The sequence below is a fragment of the Hippocampus zosterae genome, chromosome 2 (assembly GCF_025434085.1).
Source record: "Hippocampus zosterae strain Florida chromosome 2, ASM2543408v3, whole genome shotgun sequence".
Taxonomy (NCBI): Eukaryota; Metazoa; Chordata; class Actinopteri; order Syngnathiformes; family Syngnathidae; genus Hippocampus; species Hippocampus zosterae.
Window position 1 is genome coordinate 19,886,477 of NC_067452.1, and position 14,734 is coordinate 19,901,210.

Sequence of the window (14,734 nt, forward strand, 5' to 3'; positions counted from 1 at the left end):
ACAAAACAACAGTTTGTACTGCACGCGCACATACTTGCCCCACTTTATTTTGTCTGATGTGAACGGGAGGCCGTCAGAACAAATGTGCAAGATGGAGTAAACGTGCATCTGTTTTAGAAGATGGGATGAGTGCTTGGAACACGCGCACGTCATCTGAAGGATGAAAAAAGGAGGAGCTAAGCGAAGGAAATCTTCCTCTGAGGAGAGAGGCAGCCCTGCAATGCTCCTATTTTCACCTAATTGTCGATTTTTCTCTCATGTCGCTGCACCCCCAAACCACCCCTCCCCCACCCCTTCCTTTAACTCTCTTGTCTTTTCTCCGATTCCCTTTCTGGGATGTCTTCAAAGTGAAGCCCTTTGGCCAACCACCCAGCTACAAAGATCTACACTGCCGCTTCTCTTTTCCATGTGTTTGTGTGCTCATGTCTTTCAAGTGTTCATGTACTGTATGTGTGTTGAAGCTCATTTTGTCTAAATTTAAGGTGGCACTATCCAAGTTGTTGGTGGAAAAGCATTTAGAAACTTTTCAGGATCATTTTATAGTTTGATGATATTTTTAATGTTCTTCAAGTTGTGATTTCAATATCTTCATTACTCTCTACAACAATGTTGCATTGAATAATATCACACAATGTTGCTATATTATATGTTAATTGTTCATTGGATAACCTAGGTACAGTGCACTCCGCTTAATAGAACACCATTGGGCCGAAGCGCTTCTGTTCTACTAAGCGGAGTTTCTATTAACCGGAGACACTTTATTAGGTACACCTTCAGACACGTCGACGACCAAGTTATACACGCAGAAAACCCCCTGCTGACGAGTTAGAAGAGATATTTCGACTGTGGACGTCCATATCTTTAATCAAACAACAAAACAACAACTTTAATCAACTAAGCGGAGTATCTTTATAGGAAATTGCATTAGGCAAATCCGTTCCAGAGCCTTTTGCTCTATTAAGCGGATTACTCTATTAACCGGTGTTCTATTAAGCGGAGTGCACCGTATCATGAAAGCATACATTCCTCTCATACACCAAAAGATATACTGGTGTCCTTTTTCCAACATTGCAGTCCAAGTAAATTTCAAAGTGTCAAGTTCTGTTTTTACAACCTGGGTCAGCATCTCCACAGCTGGGGTACTAATTCGTGACTAGATTGCCGGACCCCCCCCCCCCCCCCCCAAAAAAAAAAAGTACATGCATTAAATGTGGACTGTTACATGTAGTAACATAATCAATAGAAAATGGGGTCATCTAAAAATATATATATTTTTTCCGAAATTTCAAATTGGATTAAATTGATGATGTCTGAAGTGACCGGAATCTTATTGTTGTTGTAACTTATTTCTCCATTAATACTGACATCCTCAGGGAATGGAACGAGAATTTGCATTTTACTGGTTTGTCCTGAAGCATATCCACTCATCGTTTGTTTTTCAGGACCCTCCTTCTCCATTGCAATCCATTCAGACACCAGTACTGTTTATCCGTGGCAAACAGCCAAGATGAAGTGTTCCCTCCGCATCTCTGGATCTTCACCAAAGACCGGTACAACACGCACACCCATAAACTCACATTACATACATTCGTAGTCATCCCGGAAGCCCAACCTTGACTAGAAAATCTATTTTCAAAAGCATTAACGACCAGGGTGTTCCCAAAAGTCGTAAATAACTTACTAATGATTCACTGCTGCGCAAAACTACTTTTCTCATTCATAAACACAAGTCGTAAAAGGGGCACCCAGTGTTTTTCTTTTTCTTCTGTGATTCCAAATTGCACACGCTCTTTCTTAGGCGCACAAGCATATATAGAAATACATAGAACGACAGCTCTGGTGCACAATTTGCATATGTGCAGCGCTCACCTGTCAGTCAGCAGCAGTATAATATTAGCGCTGTGCATTTGAAAGTGCTTTACTCTATGAGTAAGGCACCAAGCACACACACATACATGCACACGCATGAATCATAGTAAGAAATAGCATGTTCACCTCACAGGAGCAGAGGTATTTCAAACACTGCTTAACTGACTTCGTTTCATATTTTCCACCCCTACCCCTCCCATTTCACTGCAATATACTTATGATTTTGCTTTGATTTCCCATGTAGCCGTGCCTTCATCCTCTCTGCTTTCTAAAGACCCATCCAGTGTCCCTTCATCCTGACGCATCCATTCTGTTAATGTAAACATGTCACATGAGCTCATGTGCCACTCCTTGCCTCCCTCAACCCATCTGTCAACATTCCTCCACATTTCTCGCCTCTTTACTACACCAGCCGTCGCATGGTTTCTATAATAAATCCCTCTAGCAAATTGATCAAACACACTGCTCCTCACCCGTTGCTTGCAGGCTTGTTTGGGTTTTCTGTTGTGCTTTGTACCGATGTAAACATGTTTATTTGCACTTGGGTCTTCACGTGAACATGTGCATGCATGTAGCGTACAGCCAGGGAGGAAATCCTGCCAACGTTGTGAACTATTTCCACTTGTAGATGTTAATTAGGATTTTACGTTCTCACATTCGGAGTCCCTGGAACAGCATTGTTCTTAACAGTGTTGAAACTGGTGATGCTTCAGGTCAGTGAATGGGACTCCCAGTTGCTTTTCTGCCCATTTTGCAGATCAAAATTCCCAGAGGGAGGGAATGTCACTAGCCGGGTCACAAGGTTGAGTGGTGCGCAGGGTTGAATGTTAAGTAACAGACCAGCAAGTTGCTTGGCGTCATGTGAAATGCATCAAATGGAGGTGTGCCCCTATAGCTAGCCAAGCTATATATACCGGTATATATTTTCCTCAGGTGATGTGGCTTCACCTGCCTGATCACAATAAGAACTGGTGGCTGTTATGCTCAATGTTGCAATCAGTCTCATCACTAACTTGCCTGAGGACATTTTGGCATCCAATAGCTTTGGTAAAAAAGTATTTCTTCAGTTATGAATGCACACGCACGACAATCGACAAGATCAGAAACTTGCGTTGCATTGAATTTTCTAAATACTAAATCAAAGACTCAGCACGCTTACTCTGAGTCTATTTCTTCTACTGTCATCATACCACTTGTCAGTTATTTGAAAATACAGGCCTCCTTGCCCCTCATGATTCCAAATCGGTCTGCTTTTAAAGCCAGTCGTGTCGTCGATGATGGCATCAGCACTTCTTTTCAAACACTCCCCTAGCACCCATGCATGTATTCTGTTCATTGATTGTAGATCAGCCTTGCATACTGCACACCGGGGGTCAGGGCTCCAAACTACCGGTAACATTTTTCTTCTAGGAGCATAGTAGCCCCTAATTTAAAATTTTAGGAGCACTGGAAGACGATTTAGGCATGCACGGGGTAAATGTTGATGTTGTGCTCTATTTCCACTGTATTACTGCCAAATAATGGCAGTAATGACAGTGTTGTGGATTCACATTTTATTGTGTAGGCTTCGACACTACATAGAAAGTCAAGGATGGGCAAGTTAAACGCTGGAGGGGGCCACAATTTTTCTTCAGTGATACCACATAGGATCACGCACTTCATCATCAATTGTATGACAAAAAAATGTTATTTTAAGATGGAGAAAATATGTGCTCTTAATATATTTCATTTTTGATTAAAAATAAAAACATTTTCAGTACAAAACAACTATAGCCTAACCCAGGGATCAGCAACATGTTGCTCCAGAGCCGGCTGCAGCTCTTTAGCGACATTTAGTGGCTACCCGGAGCTTTATAAAAATGTTTGAAAATGGAAAAAGATTTTGATAGTAGGCTAATATAGCTAAAATAGATATAGATACATGTTGCAGCTTCGAAGAAGGAGAGCTGGGGTGTTGGTTTTTTAAAAAGTACACTTTATTTATGCTTTAACAGTCTCGACAAACACAGACACGTCTGCGTCCGACTCCGTGCCTTCTCTCTTCTCGTTCGACTCGAGATATGTTGAAAGACAGCCTCAGAAAAACGGAAATTAATGATCACTTCACTGACACTAAGAAAAGCGAAAATAATGCTCCAAAAGAAAAAATCAAGCGAGGAAATTACAAAATAAATTCTATGGGGGCGTCTGTGAACACACAACAAGAGAATGAATTACAAACAATTATGAGACAGTCCAGTCTCCTACATACATACAGCATGTGTTTGTTCATCGCAAGTTTTATGGAAGGCTTTTATTTTTTCGCGGCTCCAGACATTTGTTTTTTTTTTTTTCTCGCATATGGCTTTTCAACATTTTGGGTTGCCGACCCCTGGCCTAACCGAACAACTGTTGGAAGCAAACAACACAATAACCACATACTGTAATTTTTTTTCCAGAGGAGTGTTCTCTTGCATAAAAATTACCATTACCCACTGAAAATGTTAACATTATTGAGGTCCTTTTGTTCTGCAAGTCATTCCAAATGCACCAAAAATATTAGGCCGACACACATAGTTGTGTACGGCCAAGTGTAAGTGCAACTCAGATATGTCTGCTATTTAGTGATAAGCGGTGATATTGCAAAGAGCACACTTCAAATGACAATTTTGCTCCAATGCAAAAATGTTATCATATGTTATGATTAATAATTATATTCATTCATGTCACTGATCATGTTAATAAATAACAAAGCATGATCATTGTAATTAGGAAACAAATAATTCACAAAATGCACCACTATTTCTATAAATCTACAACAGTGTTTACTTTTTGAAATGATCATTTCCAGAACATTCATAGAAAATCACAACATCCCGTAGTGATGGGATGTTCTTGTGTTAAGCTATTTTTAGAACAACCCCCCGCTGGCTACTCACGTGTTCTTTAGGGTCCAATTGGTGCCCGCAGGCCCCATTTTTAATGACCCGGCTATAGAACTGGATCTTCATTTTCTTCTGGAACAGGGAGCAAGGTGTTCCGGGAGTCTCCTATCTCTCTCCTGGTCCTTAAGCACAGAGCCCAAGGATCGCATCCCCTCACCCTGGCTGAAGATTCTTTTTCCTCAGACAACACAAATATCTCCTAATCCCTTTCAACCAAGCGATTGTTGAAATCATTGTCATAACCATCTGCTACAGAAGCGCTGACTGCCAAGCCCAAAAAAGACTTCAACGAATCAACATAGGCCCCTCAAAAATCATTGGCCTTCCTCCTCCATCAGTGGACTCTCTCTACACCAAACAAACAATACACAGGAGAAAAATTCCCTCCCAATCACACCCACCACACTTATCATTTCTTTCAACTGCTGTTTTCTCCACCAGTACAACCCATTTTTTCCCACTCCAATAAGAACAACAACCTCCTTCAGTTTAATTTGCATATTTACCATGTGTCCCGAACATTGTACTACTGTCAAATTTAATTACCAGTATGTTTTTGTTGTTTGTGAGTGTCTGCAAAAAGATCTGATTTCTACCAGCTGCTTTGGGCTTGTGGTCAATCTCTGAAACAGAATCAGTCAGTTGAATTATTGGGCAATTTGTTTTTATTGACAAATACAGTTATTATTGACTCATCACTGGTTGGGTATGTAGGTTTATATGCTGATACCAGCTCACTCATCATTTTGCAACTCTATTGAGCAACCGTGTAGATACATTCCTGAGAGGCCGTTGAAAACGGCTCTCTTGTTAGAGCTTGTTTTTATCATCGGCCTTATTAACACAAAAACACATAAAACCTTTTGAATCTCCTTAACTACTTCAGCAATAATAATGTGTATATTGTATTTATATCATACTAGATGTGTGTGTGTGTGTGTGTGTGTGTGTGCGTGTGCGCGTGCTTCAATATATCTAGAGAGAGAGAGAGTTTCGAAATAATTTCAACAAACCTATAGGCATTGGCAGTTTTTATATCGGGTGGCAAGGTTTGGCAACTGCCACATCCAACAAAGGCCTTGTCACTGCTTTTTTGGCAATGACTCATGCAACCGTCTACGTTCGGTCTTGTTACGTTGAGAAGCTGAGCCGTGATTGGTCGGTAACTGATCGCTGAGCAACTGTGATGTCATTTTCAGGCGATGGCAAGTAACAAAATGGCCACCCCCCGTGATGATTACAAACAGATGGATTTTGCTGCTAAATTCACATGCCACAAATGCAATATTAATAAAAAAATATCTTGTCTAGACTTGTGGTGCTGCATAGAATATATTACTGTCAGGAAAATGTTTTACTCTACTGTTGTGTCCTCCCAGCCTGCCGCTACATGCGAAACGGCTCTCACATTAAAATTGAAATGTTCTGGCAGTGATGACATCACCAGTGAAATATTTATTTTTCTTGTTCTCTTTTTTTAAACCCATGCCACTTCTGCAAATTACACTTTCTGTGCAGATCCCCCCCCCCCCTCCCGCTCTGACATACCTTTGCGAAAGTAGCACGAGGCGATAAAGCTCTGTTCTTTTTGACTTTTCAAAGAACACATCAAGATTAAAGCACTAAGAAGCCTTCTCAGTTTTTGCTGGATACCAAAGTAGAACTAAAGGAAGGAGGGAGGAGTTGTTGCCACTGCTGCTTCGCACATGTACTTGCCTACCTGAAGGGTTTGGTGAGGCACGGGAATGTTGGTTTATCAGCCTTCATTAGCAGGAGGACAACATAATATAGATCATTTATTTTCTTTTATAAGAAAGGTCAAAAAGGTGCAACTCCTGCTCCTCCATCACTACGTAATGGCTGCCATGGAAAGGAGGCGAATATCATTCAGATGTTTGTCGTACTTGCACTTTGGTGACATTCTGCTAGCAGGTCATTAACACCTGCCACGTTGTTGCTTCAGAAAGCTTCTGATGAATGCGTCTTACCATGTTTTTGGCTCACAAGTCTATCATCACCCCTTTGGTTGCTTTTGCTGCTTTGACTCCTTCTTGCTTTCCTCTCCACTCTCACCAAATTACCCAGCTGTCTTTGCAGGGGCGACAGGCAGCCGTTAATTAGCCAATCTCACGCTCCGTTAGCCGGCCGGGGAGACAGAACGAGCTTGCGAAAGAATAGGTGGTGATGTGGAGAGGGAGCGAATGAGGCAAAAGTGGAGGGCGCTACACAGACTGTTAAAGTGAGCAAGAGTGGTGGAGGGTGAATAGTGGAGCCAGTAAATGGAGGAAAAGGAGGCTTGAGAATGGTGTGAAAAGTTTACCGAGTTGGTAGAAAGAGCTTGTTGAGAGGAGGGGAAAAGAGGGACAAAATTATCCTCCCTCAGTTGCTTGTCAGTTTTAATAAAAATCATTTGCAGTCATGCGGTCGTGAGCAAGTGTTTGTCGTTGCATAAAAGATGCATCACAAATATGAACATTTCACAAATTAATTGGGTCGGGGAGGATGAGTCACACAAATACAATGAATGTACATAGAATGTTTGAATGGAATCATGGGAAAATTTTGTTGTCCCACTGATGGAAGAGCACCAAGAATCTCAAAAGCGGTGTTGCTGTAATATGCAATAAACCTGCAGATGACTTGAATCAAAACAGGTGCACGTGCGTTAGAGTTAAAGCATCAATCATCCTGTGCGATTGGTGAATTAAAAGCAAACAATAGGAAGAAGAAGGGTAGAAAGTAAGATGCTGAGAGAGTGCATGGTGACGGTAAAATTCCTGAAATATGTTAGCCAGATCCTAAACAGCAACAGAATGCAATGATTTTCATTCCATTAGTCCCACAGTTAAAGCAGACTATAAGGAAGTCTCAAACAGCATATCAAATATCATATTCAACTCTTAGTTAATAGCCCAAATGCCAAGCAGGCAAGAAGCAGAATTCATCTACTGTAGATCTTTTTCAGCGCCAGGCAGTAATGAGGGATGTATTGCTGCCCGGCAGCTTTGTTTCCGAGAGGCTAAATGGTGTTTTTATCTTTCGTCGGGATTCCGCTCTGCCAGCGCCGCCCTGCTTTATGGCGCGGAGAACACGCAGCCATTTTCATTATAAGCGTGTGTGGTAATTGTCGGCCTTTTGCGTGTCTGTGTTTGAATTTCAGGCAGTTTGGAGCCTTGGAATCTTCTCGAGGGATTAATCTGGAGAAATCCAATCAGGCTGTTTTCATTTCCGCAGACCGCCATTTTAGTTTTATGAGCTTAGACGAGAGCCAGATAGTCAGCTAGAGGTGCGCTGTAGTTCTCACTGGCCATCACAATGCTGATTCTTCTCTGCTTAATGAAGCCACCGCATCACTTTAAACCGTGTAATGAAGCTTCTTCAGTTGAAGTTCTGCACTAACCAGGTTGATTGGATGTTTCTCTATTTCTGCATCTGGAATCGCTCAGAGTGCTCAATTTATACTTCATCATCATTGCTGGAGGAGGTCACATAGGACCAGGCACTTTCTAAAACCACATGTATTACTAAAATGCTATTTTAAATATAGACAACATACGTGCATACATGCAGACAATAAAATAACAACATACTGGAATTTTTTTTTTAATCCAGTGCATAGGACTCTCATGCATAAAAATAACCATTCAAAGACAGCACAAAACTGCTTCACTAGAAACCTTAGTGCAAGAACTCATTTTGTACCCTTTTTATTTCTTCACAAGAATCTACTGAGTCAATTTTTTGGTTATTGAGGTACTATAAATGACAATAAAGACGACCTTGACTACGTTTGTCCTGCATATCATTCCAAATCCACCTAAAAAAGGTAGTCACGTTATAGGATAGGGCAGTGTCAGACCCTATGTAAGTGTAAAAAAGACATGTCTGCCATCTAATGGTGTTTGGTGATACTACACCTCAAAACTCATCGGCCCCTGCATACCTGCGAATTTTTGCATTTGCAAATTCACAATAAATTATTAATATTATTATATAATTATTATTGGTCACTATTTTTACATGTTTGAGATTTTTCCCATTTTCCTCCCGGAGACTTTCTCCCCATTTTGCCTTGTTTCAGATTTTTAGAGGGTTGTTTAAAATAAATCAATAAAATCCCTACAAAAAAAATCGTCCATCCCTAGCCTACGTGGACAACTGTACCATGACACCTGACCATTAATCTTACATGAAATGAGTGGAAATATTGTGTTGGTTCCAGCTGGGTAGCTTCCACTCTTCTGGGAAGACTTTCTCTTGTGAGTGAGTGACATTGCCGAGCAGCAAGCGAACAAGAACCACACGTCTACCAACATACTGCAACTCAAAACTTGCAACCCTGTATCCCGTTTTTGAGGCTCCCCCGCAGTATACTATATTGCATTATTTCATATTGTACCACAAAAACATGAAAAGAATAAACTGGCCATAAATAAGGATAGCGTGTGGGTATTTTGAGAGGCTCCTTGCACTGATTGACTTCCCTGTTCACTGACTGCACATGTGCATTTCCGTGACGGTCTCTATGCTTTGCTTTCAATCTAAAGGTGCTCGGGAAATTTTCAATTCAGTTACTTTTTATTGTAAAGCATTGATGAATTTATACAACATAAATGGTCAAGATTAAAACCCCGATTTTTTTTTTGTTCAGGTTGAAGATCATGTGTCATAGAAGATGTTGCTTGAGAATTAAATGTGAAAATTAAGCAGACAAAATAAGAGGATTTTAAAAATAGTAATCAGTTGTTCAATCCATTCTAATTTTGAAGGTCATCATCAAGCGGTATGGTGTGAAGGGTGGTTACTCGTGGTATGACGAAAGGGATCCCTATTCCCACATCAGACGTATGAGAACATTCATCACAAAGCAATTGTGAGAGTGACTTGAAACATTTGCACATTTTTCCACTAAAAGGCACCAAAACAAGGTCACTGGTCACAATCTGCTTTGCGTATGTTCGGTTCAGCATTTCAGTCATATCAAATGGTTGCGCAGCAAGTCAGTGGGTGCAGCATTCATCTGACCAAGTCAGGAATGAGTGCGTTCATGTAGCAGGACAGACACCGTCGGTCCATATGGAGCCACAGCTGTGAGTCAGCCTGCTGGATGAGTCTCTGATACCCCTTTAGGAGGAAGTCGTGGCGGGAGAAGCTCAAGGTGTCCCCCGCTGACAGAAAGACTCCCTGCTGTTGATTTCAGATTGTGTGATAAACAAAATAATCTCGACACTCACTTAGTATTCCAAATCCTCCAGCTCCCTCCGTCCCTACTCGCTTCACGTTCTCAGTCATCACCATTCACTACTGTCAAGAACAAAGAAAGTGGTGGATGGGGGATAGAAGGATAATTGTAAGAAATCCAAAGCTTACTAAATATAGCTCCTTTCCTCGACCGCACATGCCGTCACCAAAAAACAAGCGGCCTGACTTCATAGACCAGTTCTGTGATATGATGCAAAATGGGTCTTTGATCGTTAACAGGAAAGGCAGATAGATGATATTCTATTGTTGTCAGACTGTGAAGAAGAGCAGATTTTTAGACTTCAGTACACCTAACACATATGCAAATACAGTGAGAGTCCCGACATGAATTTTTTTGACATACAAGTCGTCATTCAGACTTTTTTTTTTTTGCTTTGATTTATGAGCAACAATTTGAGACACACGCTGTATCTTGGCAGTGCATTCAACTCGTAACAAATGACAGATTCTGCAAAAAAAAAGAGCATTCAAGCTGCTCCTTGCCGCTCTCAATTGAAGTTTACTGTAGAACTAAACAAATCAAGAAATGGCACGCTGCTAGTTAAGTGAATGCTAATAAACGAGGCAAACCACCACGGATGGGCTCACAAATAACATCAAATGTTGCAGAGTTGCATCACATTCAAGCAACTATGAATGAAGAGGTACCAACTTATTCAAAAAACTCAAAACAAGAACAAACATCAAGCAAAGAAGTGTATCTAGCAAAAGTGTTAATCTGTGGAATAATCTCGAAACGGACCTGAAAATGAATTTTAAAAAAAGCTTGCTGAGTTCAAAATCAAATTCAAAAAAATAGTCCAAACAACCGACATCAATCAGAGTTAAAATGATAAATTCTAAACATTAAATATAATGATAAATCAGAACTAAGTTGATAAATAGAAAAAGGTATTGAAATAACCATTATGAATACAAGAAAAATTGACACAAGAGTGCCAGGGTGTGGATGTATATAATCCCGATACAAACCAAAAGTTGTAAAAATGTCACGGTTAAGGGTAAAGTATGAGCCTTAATGGAGACTTCTTCTTACTTTTTTCTTTTCTGATTGATATAAAAATGATTTAGTAGATATAAACACATAACGGGGTCGGACTAGATAAGTTTTTTACTTCATCCTACTCCCTTGAACATAATAACTGTGTTGAATGAACACTGATTTCTTTCTTTTTACTTTTTTATCTACCTTATTTTCTGTCAAAGTATTACTGTATATGTTTTATGTTCAATAAACAAACAAACAAACAAAAAACAATAAGATGAGCCAACAGAATACAAAGATCATCGAACACAAAAAGACATCAACCATCAAAATTTGTAATGCTGCAGCTTATTGAGTCAGTTACGTTGTTAATAAGGACAGCCATCAATGCAGCACTCCAACAATCAGGCCCGTATAGTAGACTGGCCGATTAGAAGTCACTCACCTGTAAAGGGCACATGGCAGCCTGCTTGGAGTTTGCCAAAAAGCACCTGAAGGACTCTCTGTCCATGAGAAAGAAATTCTCATGTCTAACAAGACAGAGATTGAATACTTTAGCTGTGAATATCAGGCATCATGTTTGGAGGAAATCATCACGGGTCAACATCAGACCAATACCATCCTAATAGTGAATCGTGCTGTGGGGATGTTTTGGGGATGATTTTACAGTGGGAGGGACTGGGAGACTTGTCTTGATTGAGCAAAAATAAATAAACGCAGCAATGTAGAAACATTCTGGAAGAAAACAGCCAGAACATCAAAAAAAAGTACCCCCCCCCCCCTTCCCACGCTGTCATTATGAGCTGTTGGGAATCAAATTTTGAGGGAAAAAAATTCCAATTTGCAATGAGGCTGGAACAACCCCCCAAATGGTAAAAGTGAAAAGCTGTGAATGCTTTCCGTATGCACTGTAGGTGCTGTCTGTTTATAATGAAGGCTATTTTATTTATCGCGGGTCCTTTTTGGAACGACACCGCAGCGCTAAACGAGGCATCAGTCTATACACTTACTATATGATTGGGTTCAGTTACAGTCGATCCTGGACTCCATCTGTCAAGCGCATCCGTTAATTTGGCATCTATATGAGAGCACGGCACAATTGACTCTATCCCTACTCAGTAGGTGTCGAGACATTTTGTTGAGTGAGTGTTCAAGGGAGTGCTCAGTCAGGCGAGCATACTAATCAAAGGTCAGAGTATGACAACGGCTACCGCAATTTTTTTCTTCACAGCGCTCAAATTTGAAACCCCTTCAGGAAGCAAGCATGCCGGGAGATGTTGAGATGTGATTCATTATTTGCCTTCGGGTGACTTCACTCTTTCCTCTTCATTGTGTTCGCTCCATTCTCTTCTCTCATCCACCTCGTTTCTTCATCTATCATTTTCGCATATAACACCCACCATCTCTTAATAGTTTTCATCACTGTTCGCCTTTTTTTTTTTTGGGCTGCACGTTGTCATTTTCAAATGCTCTGTTGTTTCGGTCATCAACAATGCTTGTTTCTCTTTTTGAGGCTGACTAAGGCGTCGTCTCATTCTTAGGGAGGGTGCGTGTGTGTTTACATGCATGTATATTTGTCTTTTGCATTTTTGTGCATATAAATTAGTGTGTGTGTGTGTGCGTGCGCGCGCGCGTGTGTGTGTGTGTGTGTGGGAGGCACCACAGTGCTAATAGTTCTTTCTGACACAGTAATGACTGGTTTGTGCTCTCTCTCTCTCGCTCTCTCTCTCTCTCTCTCTCTCGCCGTCCTAGAAATAATTAGTTCCCCCCCTCCTCCGACGATTACATCTATTATCATAATTCTCTCTCATCCCTGTTTGCTTCCATTTGTCATCAGCAGCATCCTTTTTCTCGTGCTGCCTATCCATCAGTTTTATCACCCTCGCTGGAGAGAAGCAGCCGCCCCCCTGCAAACATGTTAATGATGGAGCTGCTCTGGAGGTTCTGATTCAGACGGCTCTGTGCATGTGCGTGTCAGTCGTCGGGGCTGCGCCCAAAACACCACAATTAGCTTTCTCAAATGTGACCCTTCTCTGGAAATGTTATGCTTAAGATGCAGCAAGAGCGCAAATCATGCCAGACTGACAGCATGTCTCTCCGCTCCAAAGGAATTTTAAAGGAAACGCAAAACTGCATTCTGCAATCTGTATTTTATTTGTGTTACTAATCCATACGATGCCTTTGGCTCGGCCTCCGACGTCATGTTGCGTTGTCATGTAGGTCTTTTTTGTACAAGTAGTTGTACTTGCCAAAACTAGGTAAGACTAGTCACAATTTGTGGAACACCTGGAGCCCCATTGATCAAACAGAAGAGGTTTAGATTCTTACAGCGGACTGAAATTTAACATGTACATAAGCATAAAAAGTCTGTACTTCTATATCATGCAGACACCAGATATCCCCGCGCAGTAACTACTCTGTGGCTGTGTCCAGATTCACAAGTTCCATCTGTATGTATTGGCTCTCTCCTGCCGCTTGGGGACGACCAAGACATGGGGCGCCATCAATATGAAATACATTCATTCACTCAATCGTTCATACATACTCGAAATGGAAAGACACATCAATTCCGGATGTATATGCTAGTAGTAGCAGCAACCCCTTGAAGAATGCAGGAATGGAATTTTTCCTCTCTCCAAAATCATGACCGTGTCATTCTTGCTAACCTAATAAGACAACATGGAGTTGGCCCCTCCTTTGCTGCTCCTAAGGAAGGACATTTGGCTCAGTGACATTGATGAGGGAAATGAACAATCAATACATGTTTTTCCATATTTTTATTACTTTCCGTATCTTTGGAAATTACAAAAACACGCACGCCCATTGTTATTTGTTTGAAATTATTTGACCAGGAAAGCCGTCATTGAGATGAAACATCTCCTCGACAGAAATGTCCTGGTTAGTGTCCGGTTCATTTCCGACTCTAAATTGTCCGAATGGGGTGAGCATGAGTTTGACTGCTTGTTTGTCACATTGTGCTCTGCAATTGGAGCGCACTCATTTTTCATCTTCATTGCCTCATCAACAATCAATTCTACACAAGCGATTGACAAAGCGTCGCTCCTCGACCTGTCTGCCCGTCTTTCTTTCAGACCACCTGGCCTATGAGGTGCGTTGGTTTTTCACGCGACTTCGCGGTGGACAGACAACAACGCAAGTCGCCAGCGTTGACCGCTTTGGTGTCGTGAGGAAAGAGTATCGCAATTCTTCCAGTGACGTTTCCATAGAACGCGAGGACACGCATTCGTACACCTTGAACGTCCATGGTGCCCATGACAGGTGAGTGTTTCCAAACAAGTGGCTTATATCCACCCGGATCGTCATCAGTGGTGAGAAGTCACAAAGTACAAAACTTGTTTACTGGACTTCTAAGTGTATTTTGCACGCAGACAGCTGTACTCGGTCAAAATAGGCGTGTTATTTTTTTTTGCAACCGCTGCTGCGGATGATAAAGTGACGTTATGAGCACGTAAATAGGGAGAGGTTTAAGTCGGCTGTGGTTGATATCTTGATGCATTGAGATTTTTGGAGTCTTAGAAGGTGGAAAAAAGGGGCAGCAGCGACATGATGAAGCAAGCCGTTTTCTAACTTAAGAAAAAAGAGGGAAGCTCTGTTTTGTGCAGAGATTTTTTTTAATTGTGCCAAGATGTCTAAACAGGCATTTTATACCAATGACAAAAATGATCATTTTTAA

At 41.2% G+C, this 14,734-nt stretch overlaps 1 protein-coding gene across 2 annotated transcripts in view; it reads left to right on the forward strand.

Annotated features, from left to right (window-relative positions):
- The window catches only part of ptgfrnb (prostaglandin F2 receptor inhibitor b), a 49,098-nt gene that overhangs the window by 31,743 nt on the left and 2,621 nt on the right, over positions 1 to 14,734 (forward strand). The window contains exons 11-12 of one of the 2 annotated variants that reach the window (XM_052056903.1): positions 1,443 to 1,550; positions 7,954 to 8,570. In XM_052056903.1, the coding sequence (XP_051912863.1) occupies positions 1,443 to 1,550; positions 7,954 to 8,048 (203 nt within the window). In that variant the 3' untranslated portion in view covers positions 8,049 to 8,570. Of the gene's footprint in view, positions 1 to 1,442; positions 1,551 to 7,953; positions 8,571 to 14,132; positions 14,320 to 14,734 lie in introns of those variants that run through there. The other variant, XM_052056901.1, reaches the window with a different exon arrangement.